Here is an 18,625-nt window from a genome sequence, read left to right as displayed (position 1 = left end):
TCCTCTGTACACAGATCAAAACTTGTGAGTGTTTTGTCTATAAATAGGAATGGACATGACCCTTATATAGGAAGCTTTGTCCCGCTTGACCAATTTTACTTCAATAGCATCTGAAGAATTAAGAACTTCACTATAGCAATATTTGTTGCCACTATTGTCGTTTGTACAAGTGGGGAGAATGTGTGTTTATACATGTATGTACATGCATAAGCTGTATATACTTTGAATATTTATAAGCCGATGCCGGTGGATTAAGTTTATTGTGCAAATATGGTTATTATTGCGTTGTCTATTTGGGAAAATTCATGTCTCTTCATCACCAAATCAACCGTGTATCCATGATTAAAAAACTTTTTTAAATTGTTTAGTCGAGAATAGGGGTTCTCAACCATTTTTTAAAAATCTCTGGACCCCTTTGATTACTATTTTATTCTGTTAGACCCCCATAGCCGTTTAAGGTTTAAAAACTGGTTTTACAGGAACTTCTTTCAAAATTCCTATTTTGTTTTTCACACACATTTACTTGTGTAGGTTGAACTTTGTAAAATGCTACAGAAAGAAACTTAGCTGTTTCTTGCAATATATTACACAACTCTTACTCTTTTACTTGTTTCAGTCATTTCACTGTGGCCATGCTGGAGCATCGACTTTTAGTCGAGCAAATCTACCCCAGGACTTTTTTTGTAAGCCTAGTACTTATTCTACAGGTCTCTTTCGCCGAAACGCTAAGCTACGGGGGCGTAAACACACCAGCATCGGTTGTCAAGCGATGATGGGGGACAAACACAGACACACAAACATATACACACACAGACACATATATATATACATATATACGACGGGCTTCTTTCAGTTTCCGTCTACCAAATCCACTCACAAGGCTAGTGCCACGCAGTGGGACTGAACTCGAAACCATGTGGTTCGTAAGCGAGCTACTTACCACACACCCATTCCTACGCCTATAACACTACATACATCTGAAAAAAAGCTTTTTTTTTTCAGGGGCTCTAAACAATAAGATACCGGAGATACTGATGTTTTTCAACAATTACAAATATCGCTACGTGCTTCTAGGAAATGTTTTGCAAATCCATACTCTCAGGTTCGATCCCTGTGTTTGACACCTTGGGCAAGTATCTTTTATCACAGCTTTAGGTCGACCAAAGTTATCTTGTAAAAGTGGTCTTCCAATGTCGGAAACGACGTAGAAGTCCATCATAGAGCCCGTCCCAGTTCTTGATTTTCAAACTTAACCTGTCGCCCGATTTAACATCACTTCCATTTAACAGCGTCCTTTCTGCTGCAAGCAACTGGGTAGGTCTCTTGTCATGAGTATTGCTCTTCTTCCTTTATCGAAGCCAATAAACAAGAAGCTGTAAGAAAAGGATAGATTGTGATGAATTTCTAGAGGATTGAGTATCTGGGAGTAGGAACAAAGTGAAGAAGTTAGTAGGGTACCTGAGTGTGTAGGATATGCACAGCGTAGTGGGAAGTGACGAGTGAATCGCTTCGGAGATAGAATGAGATCAGCCAGTTCCAAGGAGTAGAACCCATTTTAGTAGCGGTAAAAGAAGAAGAGAAAAAGAATAGTACAGTTATGTATCAGAGATTACGGTGCTTTGAAAAGTGACTGAATGCAAACAGTCGGTGACCTTTTGAGTAGTGTGGTCAAGAATGTTTGTACGAATACCAGTAGCGGTGTCACAGATGTAGAAGTAGTTTTTTTTTAGTAAATCTCCCTTGGTTGTGGGATAAGGTTATAACTGTATGGAACGGAAGTATTTTCCAGACCCTGTAGCGGAAGGCCATACGTTGAAATTCGCCTTTTGTTACATTGCTGATGAAACATCGCCAAGAGATATCCCTAGTGGTGGTGATGATATTAAACATTTGTTGCGACCTCGAAGATTCAAGTTGCGTGTTTTTTTTGGGTTTTTTTTATGTTAAGGTGAGTACGATACTGCTTTATGTAAATTAATTGTGTTTTGTTGCTGAAAGACCCAAGATTGGCATGAGTAAATTTGAGAATGGTGTAGAGGTTTCTATTCAAAGAAGCAGTGCGGATTTGTCATATCGTATCAACCTATTCTATAGTGTCTACTCTTACAACATCAGCTTCTGTTCCTCGGAGCCAGCTTGCCTTGTGTCACATACACTCAAGGACCCTCGACTCATTCCTCTTCCATCCTTTTGTCCCCTATATTTTGTCTTCTCCACCCTCAAAGCGTTGCTCCAACTACTTTACACAATCCTACCGCACTGAAATAACAGCCGTTTGGAATTCTCACTCTGCTCCTGATCTTACTGCAGTCGTCACTTTGCAAAGAACATTAAACAGCAGAACAATAAACGGCAGTTGGGGACAATGGTTATGGACAGGTTCCCCTCCAAAATAAAATGCGCTAATTTGATGTATACATATTGTAGAAAAATTACTGTAGATTAGAGTGGGAAAAGAGAATGTAATAGTGTCGCAAACAGCGGAAAGAACCCACTAACACACAAATAACTGCAAGAGACTGGATAGCATCTGAGATTTGTTAAGGTCTCCAATTTCTAACAGAAGCATCCAACCACTACCCATGGACATGTAGGGAAGGTATTCAATGAACTCCCAAACAGACAAAAATCAAATCTTAGAAGTCTCGTCTACTGAGAGGGAAAACAAAACTAATTCACACGCGCACACACCTACACACATACACACACATATTCTTTTTATATCAAGTTTTATATATATACAAATATACAATTCAACTTTAAGCTGAAGACTTACTCCAAACTTTTTAGTAAGGAACATGTTTATTAAAATGTTAATTATCATTATTTTAATGAAACTCTCAGCTTATTTTGTTGGGTGAGATGGAAAGTATCAGCTGTCTAAGGTGACACTTGTTTACTGATCACACTTCAAGAACCCCATGGAGAACTTTTGCAGTTCCAAGCAATGATGATTTTTGTAGGTGGTCTATCTTCACACTTGCACCAATCTTTTTCAGCCATGTTGGTAGTTGAGTGCTGATACTTCCAAACGCACCAATTACTATTCGTATCGCGTCCACTCTCTTCATTGCCCACGACTTGCGTATTTCCCACTTGAATTCGTCCTAGTTGTTCATTTTTCCTTCTTTCTCTTCGATCCTGTTATCACCGGGGCATGCTATATCGATATCATACATGTTTTTTTTTTCCTTTTTGTTCACAACAATGTCTGGTTTCCGATGTCTGATCTGGTGGTCCCACTGAATTATTGAATCTCACAGGATTTTGCAATCTTTTATTTATATCATTATTAGTAATATTATTATTATATTGTCTTTGCACAGCATCTAACGCTGGAGATGTACTACGGTGTCAGCCCGTATTTTTCGAGCACTATCGGGAGTATCCGAGCGGTCCCAAGCAGTGCTGTTTTCTGTAAGTGCTCCACCCTTATTGCAGCCCCTGTTTGTTCCATGTACTTCTCAAGATTTTTACTCACTGTTCCCAGGGCCCGACAATTATTGGTACTACTACCACCTTTTTCAGCGACGACAACTGCTTAACATCCCAAGCTAACCTGCCATATCTATCGACTTTTCTTTCTTTCTTATTGCATACCTTGTTGTCATATGGACATACTATATCTATGAATTAATAGACGACGAAGAAATACCTGCTGAATTCATCGCTTACTCCGACTTAACTTACATAGGCGTTGTGAGAGGACGTGGTGTTAGACGAAGGCGAGAACCACCTACATTCCCGATAGTTGTATAGAATGTTAATCAGCGTATTCTGCGTGCGATATGATCTCACATTCTTGGATTATGGAATCTATGAACCTATTTGGTATTGCATCAAATGTTGAGCGATTGCTTGGAAAAAGTATGGCGAAGTGGAGGACGGAACTGACAGCATATGGAAGAAGTTTAGGGACAATAGAAATCAGGAGAGGCATCCTCCAAAGGGACTGCCTGTCCCCACTGATCTTATTACTGTGCAAGATACCACTAATACTGATTCTGAGGAAAGCAAAGGCTGGATATGTATCCAAAAGCCGCCAACAAAACGTCAACCATTTGTTATTCATGGATGACCTCAAACTTTATAATAAAGATGAATCCCAAGTCAATTCCCTCGTTGATACGGTGTATACTCTCAGTGCTGATATCAGAATGGTGTTCGGACTGAAAAAGTGTGGTGTGTTAGTCTTGAAGAGAGGTAAAATTAAATGTGTGGACGGACTAGCGATAGAGTCGGGAGTGTTTATGAAACAGATAGAAGAGACGGGCTATAAGTACTTGAAGATATTGGAAATGAATAAATTGATGGAAAAAGAAATGGCAGAAAATATTATGGTGCAGTACTTGCGCTGACAGAGACTGATCCTTAAGTCGAAATTAAACGGAAGGAATAAGATTGAAGCTATCAATACCTGGGCGGTTTCACTCCTTAAATATGGAGTAGGAGTAATCGTATGGAGAGTAGACGAACTAAACAGCTTAGACAGAAAGACAAGGAAGTTGCTGACTAGATAAGGGGTTCTTTACCCAAAAGTGACACAGACAGACTGATTGAATGCGAACACAACATTAGAGCAGAAGAAAACAACATAGCATGGTATGTAAAAAATGCTACAGAACCGCTATTATTGGAAGTAAGAAGGTCAGGCTTGTGTAGGATGGAAGATTGCAAAGATAATGCACTGTACAATGACTTGAGATTGAATGAAGCTGAAAATAGGTCAATAGAGAAAAGAATGAATGGACAATTTCATAGGAATGTTGAAGATAAAACAGACAGAGAAAAAAGATGGCTATGGATGACCAAAAGTGTTTTAAACCGGAAACGGAGGAGGCTCTAATCTGTGATGCCTAAGAGCAAGCATTAAAAACGAATTACATCAAATACAGAATAGACAACACATCAGAAAGTGATAAGTGCAGAATTTGTGGACAAAATCGTGAAACCGTATGGCATATTACCAGTCAATGTACGCTACTATCCCAGAAAGAATATAAGAGACGTCATGACAATATAGCAAGGATTGTCCATTGGACACTTTGCTACAAATATGGACTTGACAGAGCAAGAAACATGGTACGAACATAAACCCGAAGGCATCATCGAAAATGATAATGCAAAGATCCTTTGGGATTTTCTGATTTAATGCGACCATGAGATAGAGAATAGGAAACGAGGCATAGTGTTAATTGAGAAAGAAAGCAGACGATGCTGCACACCGCGGGTGGCTGAGAGGGAGGGGGAGAGAAGTAAGCAGGCAAGTTAAAACTGTGAATTAAAAGACTGAGAACTCTCTGGTCGTTGTTACAGACATCGAAGATATATTCACGAAATCAATCATTCCACCAGCAAACCATTTCACCTTTGTACACTATATTGCAGAACTCGCAGCATATAAGACTGGGTCAAGTACAATCAATGTGATCGATGGCGTTGGCTGCAAACTTGAGGGGGGGGGAGTATTCAAGTCCCTATATGTGATATGAAGGTCTCTATTCCTCCGAGCTGACAGGTCTCATACATCCTCCAGTCATGCACCCCAGATCCACCCGTTTCTCCCCCTCTCCTCACCTGTGTTGCTTTCAACACTCCTGTCTCGACGCTGACCATTAACACCATTCCTTCCTCCCCTGAGCATCCACCTTCTGAAATCTCGTTATTTTCACGTCCTTCCAGCAGATTATGATCCATAACATTTTAAACGGAAAATTAACATCAAGCTCTCCGGTCTCAGAGGCCCTGCAATGGTCGGGAGCACATTTCATTTCATCCAGACAAAGTAAATAAAAAGAAATACGGCATCGGGAGAGGGGTCACGTAAAGATTCTGAGCAAGTGAACCTAGGTACACTATGCAGAGTGCGAGGGGTATTTGAGAACACTTAATTGTCATCATATTACTGTCTTCAAACCAATTAAACGGTTTTTCCTTCTTACAGAAGGTAAAATGTCAGGTAAAATGCAAACGCAAGAAATAAAGACATGCAATCATTGTTATATGTGCGGAATATAAAGATTTAGAAGTTGCCAACTTTCTAAATGTTGCAAGATCTTTTCTATACAAAGTCCAGATGGAATTACAAGCCCCTGTTTCAACCGTATCAAAGAATGAAAAACAGCATTCTAAACATTCGAACCCTATAAGAACACCGCAATTCATCCAAGGTATTCAAAACATTTTCTATGATGATATTGGAAAAACAATAAGAATAAACGTTAGAGAATTTCAGATGTCAGAATGAGCTGGCAGAATGGTTAGCACGCCGGGCGAAATGCTTAGCGGTATTTCGTCTGCTGCTACGTTCTGAGTTCAAATTCCGCCGAGGTCGACTTTGCTTTGCCTTTCATCATTTCGGGGTCGATTAAATAAGTACCAGTTACGCACTGGGGCCGATATAATCGACTTAATTTGTTTGTCTGTCTTTGATCGTCCCCCCTGTGTTTAGCCCCTTGTGGGTAGTAAAGAAATAGGTATTTCGTCTGCTGCTACGTTCTGAGTTCAAATTCCGCCGAGGTCGACTTTGCCTTTCATCCTTTCGGGGTCAATAAATTAAGTACCAGTTACGCACTGGGTCGATGTAATCGACTTAATCCCTTTGTCCTTGTTTGTCCCCTCTGTTTAGCCCCTTGTGGGCAATAAAGAAATAAGAATGATCTGTCAGAACTGTGGTGCACGAGAACATTTGATACAAGTCATATATACTTAGGAAATGCCAATTCATTGTGCACAGACACCGAAAACCCATTTGATCCATACCAAACGGAGTTTAATAAGGCTCCTCACGAACATGGTTGCTCTGGTTCTTCTCCGATGACAAAAACGTCAACCAAAATCAAATGTCTAACAGGAGAAATGACAGGTGGTTACGTGCAGACCCTTTCTGATGTCACAAACTGATACACACTACGTTTCCAGCACCCCAGTGCTTTTAGGAGTGGTGAGTAACGAAGTTCATGTCATGTCACTTCACATCTTTCTAAGGCGTCTTAGAATTAAAGCTGCTGGGCATATTGAAGTTCCAAAGACACTTGTTAAGCTCTAGATGGATGAAGTATGTAGTGGAAGGCTTTACGTATTTCATCAAGATTCAGCACCTTCTCACAAAGCTCTCGTATCCCCAAAAATGTATATCAGATAATCTCTATGGTCATGTAACACCGAACTTGTGACCTTCAAACTTACTAGATTTAAATCCCATGGACTTCTACGTTTGGAGAGTTATTGAAACGGAAACTAATCAACATTTTTTGTTGATTTGTTTTGTCCTTTCTAAATATATGTTCAAAGTTGTACATTGGTAGGTGTACCTAATCAGGCTTGATCTGGGGACAAAACGAGAACAAGACTCGGTCATACAGAGGTCAAAGGCTTTGCTACAGATGCGATATATTACAAAGGATAAAGTATCAACTGTTGTTGTTAAGACTTAACTTGGTAAACTGCAACTTAATGCCACGATATTTTTATGTCTATAAAACAAATCTAATATGATTATTTCATGAAAATCGTATGAGAATTCTACAAATTTTCTTAGTATTAGTATTAGTAGTAGTAGTGGTGGTGGCAGAGGTCTCTGTCTAGTTGCTTTCATGGTCGCTATATTTAAATACTATTGCTGTTAATGTTTTGTTCTTTTGATATTCTCTCAGCATCATTGTAGTAAGATAATGAAAAATGTAAATAGCTTTAAATGCCTTACAATAGAAGATTATGGACAAAAGTGGGACGATGACGATGACGATAATAATATTTTTGTAGTTTATGCTGATGTTGCCTTTTTTTTTCAATTTTAAACAGTAATCTGTGTTGGACAAACCACATCTCTAAGATTGTCAAAAAGACTGAGGGTGTCTAAGCGTCACTCAGTAAGACCTTTGTCAGCGGCTCTCCAGCTATCTATTTAAATATTTAAAACCATGTTTGACTATGGTACGTCTACACTTATTGCACTACCAGTCTGGAACCCCTAGCTTGCTCGGCATATCAATTCCCTGGAAACTGTTCAGAAACGTGCAACCAAAGAATGAATACCTGCCGTCAGGCATCTCCCATACTCTGACCGTCTTGCTTCCCTACGAATGGACACATTAAAGCTCAAACGTCTGGTAACTGACTTGGTAGTACAACACTCATGACTTTCGGAAACATTTTCCCCGCTCAGAATTGCTGAAGCATGGAATAAAGTACCTGCATCAGCTGTTAGCTGTCGAGACACTACATCCTTCAAAATTTCCGTCCTGAAATTTGCCATCAGTGCACCTGATACCACTTTTTTCTCTTTTTTAACTGTAGTGCACCTACAATTAGATTAGTGATTCTCAACCATTTTTTGCCTATGGACTCCTTTGATTCCTGTTTTACGCAGCTGGATCGCCACAGCCATTCAATGTTTTAAAAAATCCTGTTGTATTTTTATAATTAAATATTATTAGGAATTGTTAAAAAAAAATATTAAATATTTCGTATATAGTAGAAGTATAACCAATTTATTGCACACAAACCCTAACAGCAAAATCTTGTATGGGGCCCGGTTGAGAATCACTGAATTAGATATCAATTCATATCAATTTCCAGCAGTCTTATAATCAAAAGCGTCCCAACCTTGACCATTTCGTCTTTTTTGCATGCATCGCATATCAAATACAACCTTATCCAATATCGTCTTAAATACTATCTTATTAAAGGCGGTATGGTTTGACTTATAGATAATTTAGTTGCAATATGTAGCAGCTGAGTGAATACACAGAACAAAGTTAGGGACCTTATTTAGTACTAAGGGCTCACCACTGTTCGTTAAAATAGATTTCAAGATTTAATGTGAAAGTCGTCGTTTTCGTTAACTACACATTTATTAAAACTTTGAAATTTTGTCTCGTTTTAAACCAACTTCATGTTAAATTTCTTAGGAATCATTCATTGACAAAGTTGTGGCAAAAGAAGAGGCAGTAGATGTTTGCAGTAATGAATCTGTATCTTGAAAAATTACAACTTATTCAATGTGAAACATTTCAGTTTCTACAGTAAGTTTTAGAAATGTAAATTTTCGACTATTCCCATCCAGATTGGTACCAAATACCTTGTGAACTATTCCCATTGTTGCACCCAAACAAGCTCGTATATTTCACTTATAGATCCTCAAAATTATTGGCTTGCTGACGAAGAGATTCTGCACAAATAAATTTCGATTCCTTCAAATGGTGAAATTTCGTAGCTATTGCTTTACACGGCCTTGTGAGAAATAAGGGATTGTATCACATTCATCCAACAGAGAAATGTAAAAAACATCTCGAGCATTATTCACTTGCCCACCAAACATGATGTATTTCTTGTCCCTTGAGGATTCTAACTGAGGCTCCTCTTCACCACATCTCTTGTATATAAAACGTATTTACTCGCTCCCACCCTATCTCTTCAATCGAAATCCAGCTTTCGTAGTGCTATAGTTGAAGGCTGCTTTTGTGGAATTTTCCACCCAACAGGAACAAAAAATTTCCAAGAGTGGATTGATGTCCAATTTCTGCATCTAAAATCAAGTAAGTTGATGTGCTTGTCTGATGACGGTTGAGAAGTTCTCATACATAGCCAGATGTTCCTACCGAACCTCTCCAACTACTGTACGTAGTGAAAACAGAATGAGAGTCATTCCTGCTTATGCAGTTTGTGTTTTACATTTTATTTGTGGTCTGCATCAGTATTGAATAAAACCCCACACATAGCATTTGAAAGAGATCAAAAGAGGTGGAAATCCGTTGATGCCAAATCAGGAGAGTACGGTAGGTGTGGCAGCACTTCCCAGCCATGCATTTGAATGACTTCCTTGGTCATATTGGTGATATGAGGGTGGACGTTGTTGTGCAGCAGAACTCCATGCTGGTGATTAGGTCTTTTCTCTCGAATAGTCATGTTGAGTCATTCCATGTGTTGAACACAGAGTTCCGTGTTGACCGTTTGGTTCCATTCAAGCAATTCGTAATGGATAATCCCTTCCCAGTCCCACCATATGCACAACATCGTTTTACGCAGATGAAGATCTTGTTTCACGTGCGATGTTGCTTGTTTACCGGGGCTAAGCCACTCCTTACGCTGCTTCATATTGATGTACAGGCACCATGGTTTCAAAGACTAGACTGGAGCGAGACCTCACCTGCATCCATTTGCCATGCACAAGATCACGAGGCTCGCGATGGAAAACCCAATTCAGATCTGTCTCTTTTGGCGCCACTTCACAGCAGCACTTGCTGAACACACCACTGGCTGGGCCTGTCTGCATGTGTACCTCCAGAGGCTACTTGCATCCGCACTATCGGAGCTACTGCACAACGCACACAGCTAAAGACGGTTGCTGAGAGCAGCACACTTCACCTTTCCTGTGAAACTTGTAAATAAAACCAGGTGTAAATAGCATTCGTACTCGAAGTCTTCTCTCTTTGCCTGCCGGAAGCCTGAACAAAAAGATGATGGAAGACGACGATATTCTTCCAATATCGTAAACCTTGCCTTCCATTATATAATCAAGCATTTATGGTGCATTTTGAGCAGCAAGTGAGGAGCAACTTTCCTCTGTTGTCATTGCTGAAAGCACTAAAATAGGTTTCTATTCAAAGAATTTATCAAAATTCCTCTAAGGAGAACCAGCAAAGGCATTCTAACCATACCCACTCTGTATTTTATCAGGTAGTATATGTAGGATTATTGGTGGTTATAGTATGAATGGTTATATTTGTTAGTGCCAGTGGCAAATCTGATACCAGTGCCGGTGGCACATAAAAAGCACCATCCGACCGTGGTCATTGGCAGTTTTGTCTGGCACCTGTGCCGGTGGCACGTAAAAAGCACCCACTACACTCACAGAGTGGTTGGTGTTAGGAAGGGCATCAAGCTGTAGAAACACTGCCAAATCAGACTGGGCCTGGTGCAGCCTTCTGACTTCCCAGACCCCAGTTGAACCGTCCAACCCATGCCAGCATGGAAAGCGGACGTTAAATGATGATGATGATGATGATGTTGTGAGTGGTGGTGGTTAGCTTCATTTATTCGATGTATATTTCTTGGGTTGTGATGTTCGACTGCTCTCACCTGCAATATTTTTTTTTGACATTTCTGCAAATATAACATCATCACTGTTTTGTTATTTATCAGTTAACACACATCAAAGGATGAACAACTGAAAATAACACAAAAGCTATCAATTAAAAAAGAAAAACAAAGATTTATATTTTTGAGAATTATTATTATTATTATTATGTACTTGTTATTACCATCATAATAAACATTTTTCCTTCACAGACATCCTCCCCCACCAAAAAACAAAAAAATGGATGACATGAAATAGAGAAACAAATGGATAGTAACTAAAATAAATCCATGATGATGATGACAACAATGATGGCAATGATGATGATGATGATGATGATGATGATGAACTAGGCTGAAGACCAAAAGAAGTTGTGTTGCAGTTAAAAATCTGCAATCAGACACTTATAAAATAAAATATTTTCCCTTTTTTTAATTGGAATGAGACTTAAACTTATTTTATGTGTTAATGAAGAAAAAGGGGATGACATCAGAAATCATAACCAAGCTGTAGACTCAATTGTCAGCAGCTTGCTTCTTGCTAATAATTACAATAATAACTGTTTCTCATTTAGGCACAAGACTAGCAATTTTCAGAGGAGGAGGCTGGTCGATTACGTCAACCTCTGTACTTGAATGGTTCTATATTTGATCAACCTTGAAAAGATGACAGGAAAATTTGAACTTGGCAGGATTTGAACTCAGAAGGTAACGATCCAGAATTAAGGTGGCAAAGCATCTTTTTTTTTTTCTGATACTCTAACCATTCCATCAACCTGTTACCCCGAAGAATTCCTTAGACACAAAGCCAAAATATTTGGTAGAGAGGAGTTGGTGTGCATATGAATGTATGTATATGTGTGATTCTCCTTTACTCTCATCCCGATGCTGTATCCTCTGATATTCTCTCCATTACTGTCCTTTCACAATAAGTCTATTACTTCCATTATAGGAACTCTTCTTCACTTAGCAAACTACAATGCAAGGTCTATAATGCTGGTGCCAAGAAAAGAAATGCACCCATTACACTCTATAAAGTAGTATAATGCACCCATTACACTCTAATAGTTGGTATTAGAGAGGGCATCCAACTATAGAAATCAAGCCAAAAATGAGACATTGCAACAAGACGTAAACTTGAAACCTACTGAATCCTGTTGAATCATCCTATTCCATGTCTGCCTGGAAAATGGACATAATGATGTATCTCTATTATATAAATACAAGTATGTACATATATATAGGTATATACCGTGAAAATAATAAGGGTAGAAAATTTAGAAAAATTTTCATACCGGTGGCTACAAATATATTTTTATTTTCATTCCCTTTGAAATTGCCCTTATTCATGGTTTGGGCTTTAACTGCCCTTCCTAGCATGTAAGGTGTCTTGTCAAAGGTCACCTCTTTTGTGTATAAATACATAAATTGTTTATACACTATTATATATATATATATACATGACAATTATAGTGTGGAAGACATATTAACCATTTAAGCACACACAAAAACTGTTAACTTAAACATTTATTACTTGGTGTTAAAATTTTCATCATGTTTACTGCAACCTGGTCACTGACACAGTTCCACTGCAGGTTTCATGTGTTTTAGAATGGTTATGCTTTTTTCCACACAGCAACTGTAACAGTTTCAACACATGGTATCAGATCATATCAAATGCAAGACAAGTACTTCTCCTAAGTAAATAGATAGATAGACAGACAGACAGACAGACAGACAGATAGATAGATGTGTGTGTGTGTGTGTGTACACACACACACACACATATACAGTGATTTTATTTGTTCTACAGTTGTATTTAACTCATATAAAATTCTCTTTGGATTTTTTAGTCTCCTAGATCAGGAATTTTCATTATCCTTTTAAAGCCCAATTTTCCAGACTTATATGTGCTGGACAGAATTATTGAGGCAGATTTTCTACAGTTGGATACCAACTCTCACCTGTTTCCAAATTAGGTTATATTTCTCTATGGCCAATCATGTTCTCGTAGAAGTGTAGAAATGAATGATAATGCTTGTAAGATGGTGACAATCATTTCACAACTATCATGTGATGTTGAGACAAAGAAACACTATACACTCACTCACACACACACATGCATGTGTGTGTGTGTATACAATACAGTTTCTTCAACCAAATCCACTCACAAAGCTTTGGTCAGCCTGAGGCTATAATACAATCGCCCAGGGGGTACCACACAGTGGGACTGAACCGAAAACCATCTGGTTGGGATGCAAACTTCTTAACCACACAGCCACACCTGTACTTATTGCATACACAAATATATGCATAATATATATATATATATATATATATATATATATATAATATATATATCCATTGTATACAATAGAAGTTGTATTAAATTATGTATCATACACAATGTAAATAAATTTCTGAAAAGCAAATTTATTACACCATTCATCCAAAGATAACATCTATGGATGTGCTGTATTTAAACCACAATATATGTCAGAAGGAGATGGAAATGATCCCAGCAGTTGCTTGCAAGAATGCTAGATGTATTTCAGCCTTACTGGTCATATCAATGACGTGTACTCACAGCCAACCACATACCTATACAAGATTTGTTATATCAGATATATAGGAAGCAATGAATAATATTCACTGATGTTGCTGATAGCCATTCAGCTGAATAAATATCCATCATATGCAAGAGAAGCATTATTAAATTAAAATAGTCATTTATGTATCATACTAAATGTAAATGCATTGTTGAAAGGCAACTTTACTAAGTTACTCATTCAGAGATAACATTTCATGTGGATGTGCTGCATTTAAAAACAGTATATTGGAGAGAAAAAAATCATCCTAGCAGCAGCTAACAAGAATACCCAATGCATTTCAGCTTTGTTGAGCCTTGTCAATAGGATGTACTTCGATGTACTGGAGGTGACAAATCTTATATTGGCAAGTGGTTAGCTGAGAATACATGCCATCTTAATCTTGCCACACTTCATCTTTAACACCTCTCATATCTGCTATTATTTTCAATGCTCTTGTGTATTTGCCATCAAAGGCCGCAGTCCTAACCCCAACCCCGTGGCTACCCCACTCACTACAGCCAGCTTTATATACCTCTGACCTCCGTCTTTGTCACTGTGCAGCTCTCTTCTTCCCATCCTTACTCCTTGCACATTAACCTTCTACTTTCTGATTTATCTTCCTGCCAGAGTTGCTTCTACCTCCCTCACTTTAACTGCCCTACCCCCATCTCCATATTGATGTTTCCAATCAACTTTACCTCCACTCTTGCTCATCACTCACATTCACCTCCACCCCTATCTCTAACCACCTATTACTTTCCTCTCACACTCTCAAGAAATTACGCACCCTCACCTTCCTTATTGATCCACTGTCTGTACCATGTACCCTTTTTTAAACTCACCTACCTGTGCCTTTAGAGTTTGTTCTAGTACCTCATCACTATCATTTCTATTTTCTTCTCAGCTACACCCACCTACAATTACATAACACAGGGTAGCCATGTATCTCTTCTATATATCTCTTTATTGCCCACAGGGGGCTAAACACAGAGAGGACAAACAAGGACAAAAGCATTAAGTCGATTACATCGACCCCAGTGCATAAATGGTACTTAATTTATCGACCTTGAAAGGAGGAAAGGCAAAATTAACCTCGGCGGAATTTGAACTCAGAACGTAACAGCAGACGAAATACCGCTAAGCATTTTGCCCGGGGTGTTAACGGTTCTGCCAGCTCGCCGCCCTCTTCTATAGCAAGACAGTTGCGCTTGTCTCTCCATCATATTTCAGCTTCTCAATACCTGGCATAGCGCTCACCACCACTTCAACTACATATACCCCACTTAGTTGAGAAGTCTTTTTTCCTTTACTTTTCTTCTCTTGCAAGTTACTTGGGGAACTCAACTAGAGCCCATGGTATAAAAGAAAGGCACCCAGTACACACTGTAAAGTGGTTGACATTAGGAAGGTCATCCAGCCATAGCCACCATGCTGAAAATGACATAGGAGTTCAATGCATTCCCTTGGCTTGCCAGAGCCTGTCAAACAATCCAAACCATGCCAGCATGGAAAACAAACGTTAAATGATGATGATGATGATGATATATACACATTCACATAAAACACAAATATATATATATCTGTGTGCGTGTTTATACACACACACACACATATGAGACTGTGTGGTTAAGAAATTCGTTGTACAACAGGATGGTTTTATAGTCAGTCCTAGAGGGCAGCACCTTATGAGTGAAAATGCTAAGTGGAAACTAAAAAGAAACCCTTCATATATATATATATACATATATATACACACACACATACATATGCGTGTATATATATATACACACACACACATACACACAAAAAACACACGTACATAACAATAAACTTACCCAAGTATGGTATGGGTCAATGTGGACAGAAGATATATTCATATCTACAATGTTCATTCATGTGTTTATTATACATTGCTCAATTTCATATGTTCAAATGTTCTCACACACACACACACACACACACATATATATATATATATATATCATTGGTCACACATATATTGTGTTTTGCTTATATGCCCATTGTAATACTCATAATATATATATATATATATATATATGTATTACATCATATGTAAGCAAACATAAGTTTGTTTTTGAAGCACTGAAATGTATTGTAGTCCAGATAGAAAGATATACTTTTTCAATGCGTAAGTACTAATATCGTAAGTACTAATAGAACAGCATATGTAGGATTGGCTGGTTGCTGATAGATTTTTCTGCTCTGTAAAGATTTTATCCTATATTGTTCTATCAGTACTTAAGCATTGAAAAAATATATCTTTCTACTTGTATATATATATATATATATATATATATATATTCAAAAATATAAGGAATGGCCATAATAGGACATTCGACTCACTAGAAAGAGCAGCCAAACTCAAACCGCTATTTTATTTCTCTTTCAATTTCAGAATTACAACTATTTAGCGGTTTGAGTTTGGCTGCTCTTTCTAGTGAGTTGAATGTCCTATTATGGCCATTCCTTATATTTTTGAATGTATATTATATAGTCTTTGACTATCTTTTCTTTCTCGCTGGACCGCTGGTAGCGGAGAATTTTTTGTAGAATTTCTTGCTACCCTTATATTTATTAATATATATATATATATAGTATATTTATATACACATAAATGTATATTTATATACACATAAATGTGTTTCATACATACACACACCTAATCCGGTGTGTGTGTGTATATATGAACAGGTCAAGCCAGCTGAGAAGTAAACAGTTTAAAAGTGAAAACTGTCCTGAATCTTTGTTGGCTGAGAGGTAGAAGAGGAGGCAGAGGTGGGGGCAGAAGAATTCGAAGTAGCAGTCTCCTCGATGTTGATGCGGGAGATGAACCTGAGGCGTAGCTGCAGAGGTGGACGTAGGTTCCTAATGATCTTCTCCACATCGTTTTTCACTCCATCGCCGACAAACATGTATTTTATGTGATAGCTGAAGCAACGTTAAGGAAGTGGTAGTGACATTATTGGAGGTTGGGTTGGGGGTTGGCATTAAGACCAACCAGGAGCCAGACCAGGGGTTCTCAACCATTCCTTGTCTATGAATCCTTTTGATTCCTATTTTACTTGGATGAACACGAATAGTCATTCAATGTTTAAAAATATCCTATTATATTTTTTATATTAACCCTTTAGCATTTAAACTGGCCACATCCGGCCAACATGTTCTTCTTGTTTTACGTTCAAACTGGCCAGATCCAGCCTTTCACACCTACCCTACAATGTTGGTCTAAAAAATATAGAGTCGCATAATTGAAATCTTAAGGCTACAAGATAATACCCGATTAATTCCAAATGATGTGAATAAATAAGCATTACATTTGATAGGCGCATGACTCAGTGGTTAGAGCGTCGAGCTTATGATCATAAAGTTGTGAGTTTGAATCCCAGACCGGGCTGCGTGTTGTGTCCTTGAGCAAGACACTTTATTTCACGTAGCTCCAGTTCTCTCAGCTGTAGAAATGAGTTGCAACGTCACAGGTGCCAAGCTGTATCGGCCCCTTTGCCTTTCCCTTGGATAACACTGGTAGCATGGAGAGGGGAGGCCAATATGCATGGGCGACTGCTGGTCTTCCATAAACAACCTTGCCCAGACTTGTGCCTGGGAGGGTAACTTTCTAGGTGCAATCCCACGGTCAATCATGACTGAAGGGGGTCTCAACATTTGATAGAATAATCTGAATGCTAAAGGGTTAAGCATTATTAGGAATTGTATAAAAAAAGAATTAAAATATTTTGTGTATTGCATGTACATTTTAACAACAAAATCTTATATGGACCCTTAAGGGTTATGTGAACTCTGGTTGAGAACCACTGAGATAGACAATATAGGTTTAAGGAGATCTATTGACAAACACAAAAATAAAAAAATTAAAATGTGACAAAAAACAATTTTGAGATGTTCAATATGTGAGTTTTTGTTGTTGAGTTTGGAGTTGGCCCTAACTGAGTAGATCTATGAGCAAAGACATTCCAAACTTGACCACCCTATCATTTTGTTTCATTTCTGTTATTTCTAGTTAAGGCAGTGGTCTATGATTTTTCACAAGGCCTCTGAGATTTGTACGAGGGAGAGAGGAAGAGATCCTTAAATGGGAGACCTATACCAAATGCTTACAACATTGAAAGTAACCAAGGAGCCAGGTGATGGTGTTAAACTGGGTGATGGATTATCTCTATACTATCCATCGTGATGGATTATCTCTATACTATCCATCATGCCGGTGCCACATAAAAGCACCCACCACATTCTGTAAAGTGGTTGGTTTTATGAAGGGCATCCAGCTGCAGAAACTATGCTAAATTAGACTGGAGCCTGGTGCAACTCTCCAGCTTGCCAGCTCAGGTCAAACCATCCATCTCATGCCAGCATGGACATCATCATCATCATCATCATCATCGTTTAACGTCCGTTTTCCATGCTAGTATGGGTTGGACGGTTCGACCGGGGTCTGGGAAGCCAGGGGCTGCTCCGGGCTCCAGTCTGATCTGGCAGAGTTTCTACAGCTGGATGCCCTTCCTAACGCCAACCACTCCGCGAGTGTAGTGGGTGCTTTTTACGTGCCACCTGCACAGGTGCCAGGGGGGGGGTCCGGCATCGGCCACGATCGGTTGGAGCTTTTAACATGCTAGTGGCATGGAAGCCAGCCAAGGCGGCGCAGGCAACGTTCGGATGGTGCTTTTTATGTGCCACCGACACAGAAGCCAGTCGAGTCGGCGCTGGCTCATTTATTGACAATAGACAATAAATGATGATGATGATAAAACATCATCCAGTCCAGGAATCATGAGTCCAACACCCTAACCACGTTCTAACAGTTCTGCAAATCCACCATTCCAGGTTTGGAACTTTCTTTTTTTATCAATCTCAAAAGGATGAAAGGCAAGGTTGACCCTAGTAGAATTTGAACTCAGAGTGCAAAGCGCTGGAACAAACAC

General features: G+C 38.8%; 2 protein-coding genes and 1 long non-coding RNA gene across 5 annotated transcripts in view; all 3 read right to left on the bottom strand.

Annotated features, from left to right (window-relative positions):
- Nucleotides 1-4,523, bottom strand: part of LOC118764648 — a 38,279-nt gene extending 33,756 nt beyond the window's left edge. For 2 of the 3 annotated variants that reach the window (XM_036505621.1, XM_036505624.1), the window contains exon 1: nt 1-86. This exon is cut by the window's left edge and continues 19 nt beyond it. The gene's annotated coding sequence lies outside the window, so the exon portion shown is untranslated. Of the gene's footprint in view, nt 87-4,417 lie in introns of those variants that run through there. The other variant, XM_036505623.1, reaches the window with a different exon arrangement.
- A 7,308-nt stretch (nt 4,524-11,831) lies between these two features.
- LOC118764649 lies at nt 11,832-16,006 on the bottom strand. The gene is made up of 2 exons (XR_005000466.1): nt 15,506-16,006; nt 11,832-12,776 (listed from the first exon to the last, which is right to left on the bottom strand). It is a non-coding gene; the product is annotated as an uncharacterized LOC118764649 (long non-coding RNA).
- Nucleotides 16,007-16,282: 276 nt separating this feature from the next.
- The window catches only part of LOC115215010 (mediator of RNA polymerase II transcription subunit 23), a 77,149-nt gene continuing 74,806 nt past the window's right edge, over nt 16,283-18,625 (bottom strand). The window contains exon 34 of the mRNA XM_029784122.2: nt 16,283-16,619. Within this exon, the coding sequence (XP_029639982.1) occupies nt 16,409-16,619 (211 nt within the window). The 3' untranslated portion in view covers nt 16,283-16,408. The remainder of the gene's footprint in view (nt 16,620-18,625) is intronic.

Source organism: Octopus sinensis, linkage group LG8 (genome assembly GCF_006345805.1).
Source record: "Octopus sinensis linkage group LG8, ASM634580v1, whole genome shotgun sequence".
In the NCBI taxonomy this organism is placed as follows: Eukaryota; Metazoa; Mollusca; class Cephalopoda; order Octopoda; family Octopodidae; genus Octopus; species Octopus sinensis.
This window is presented reverse-complemented; position numbering and strand designations above follow the sequence as displayed.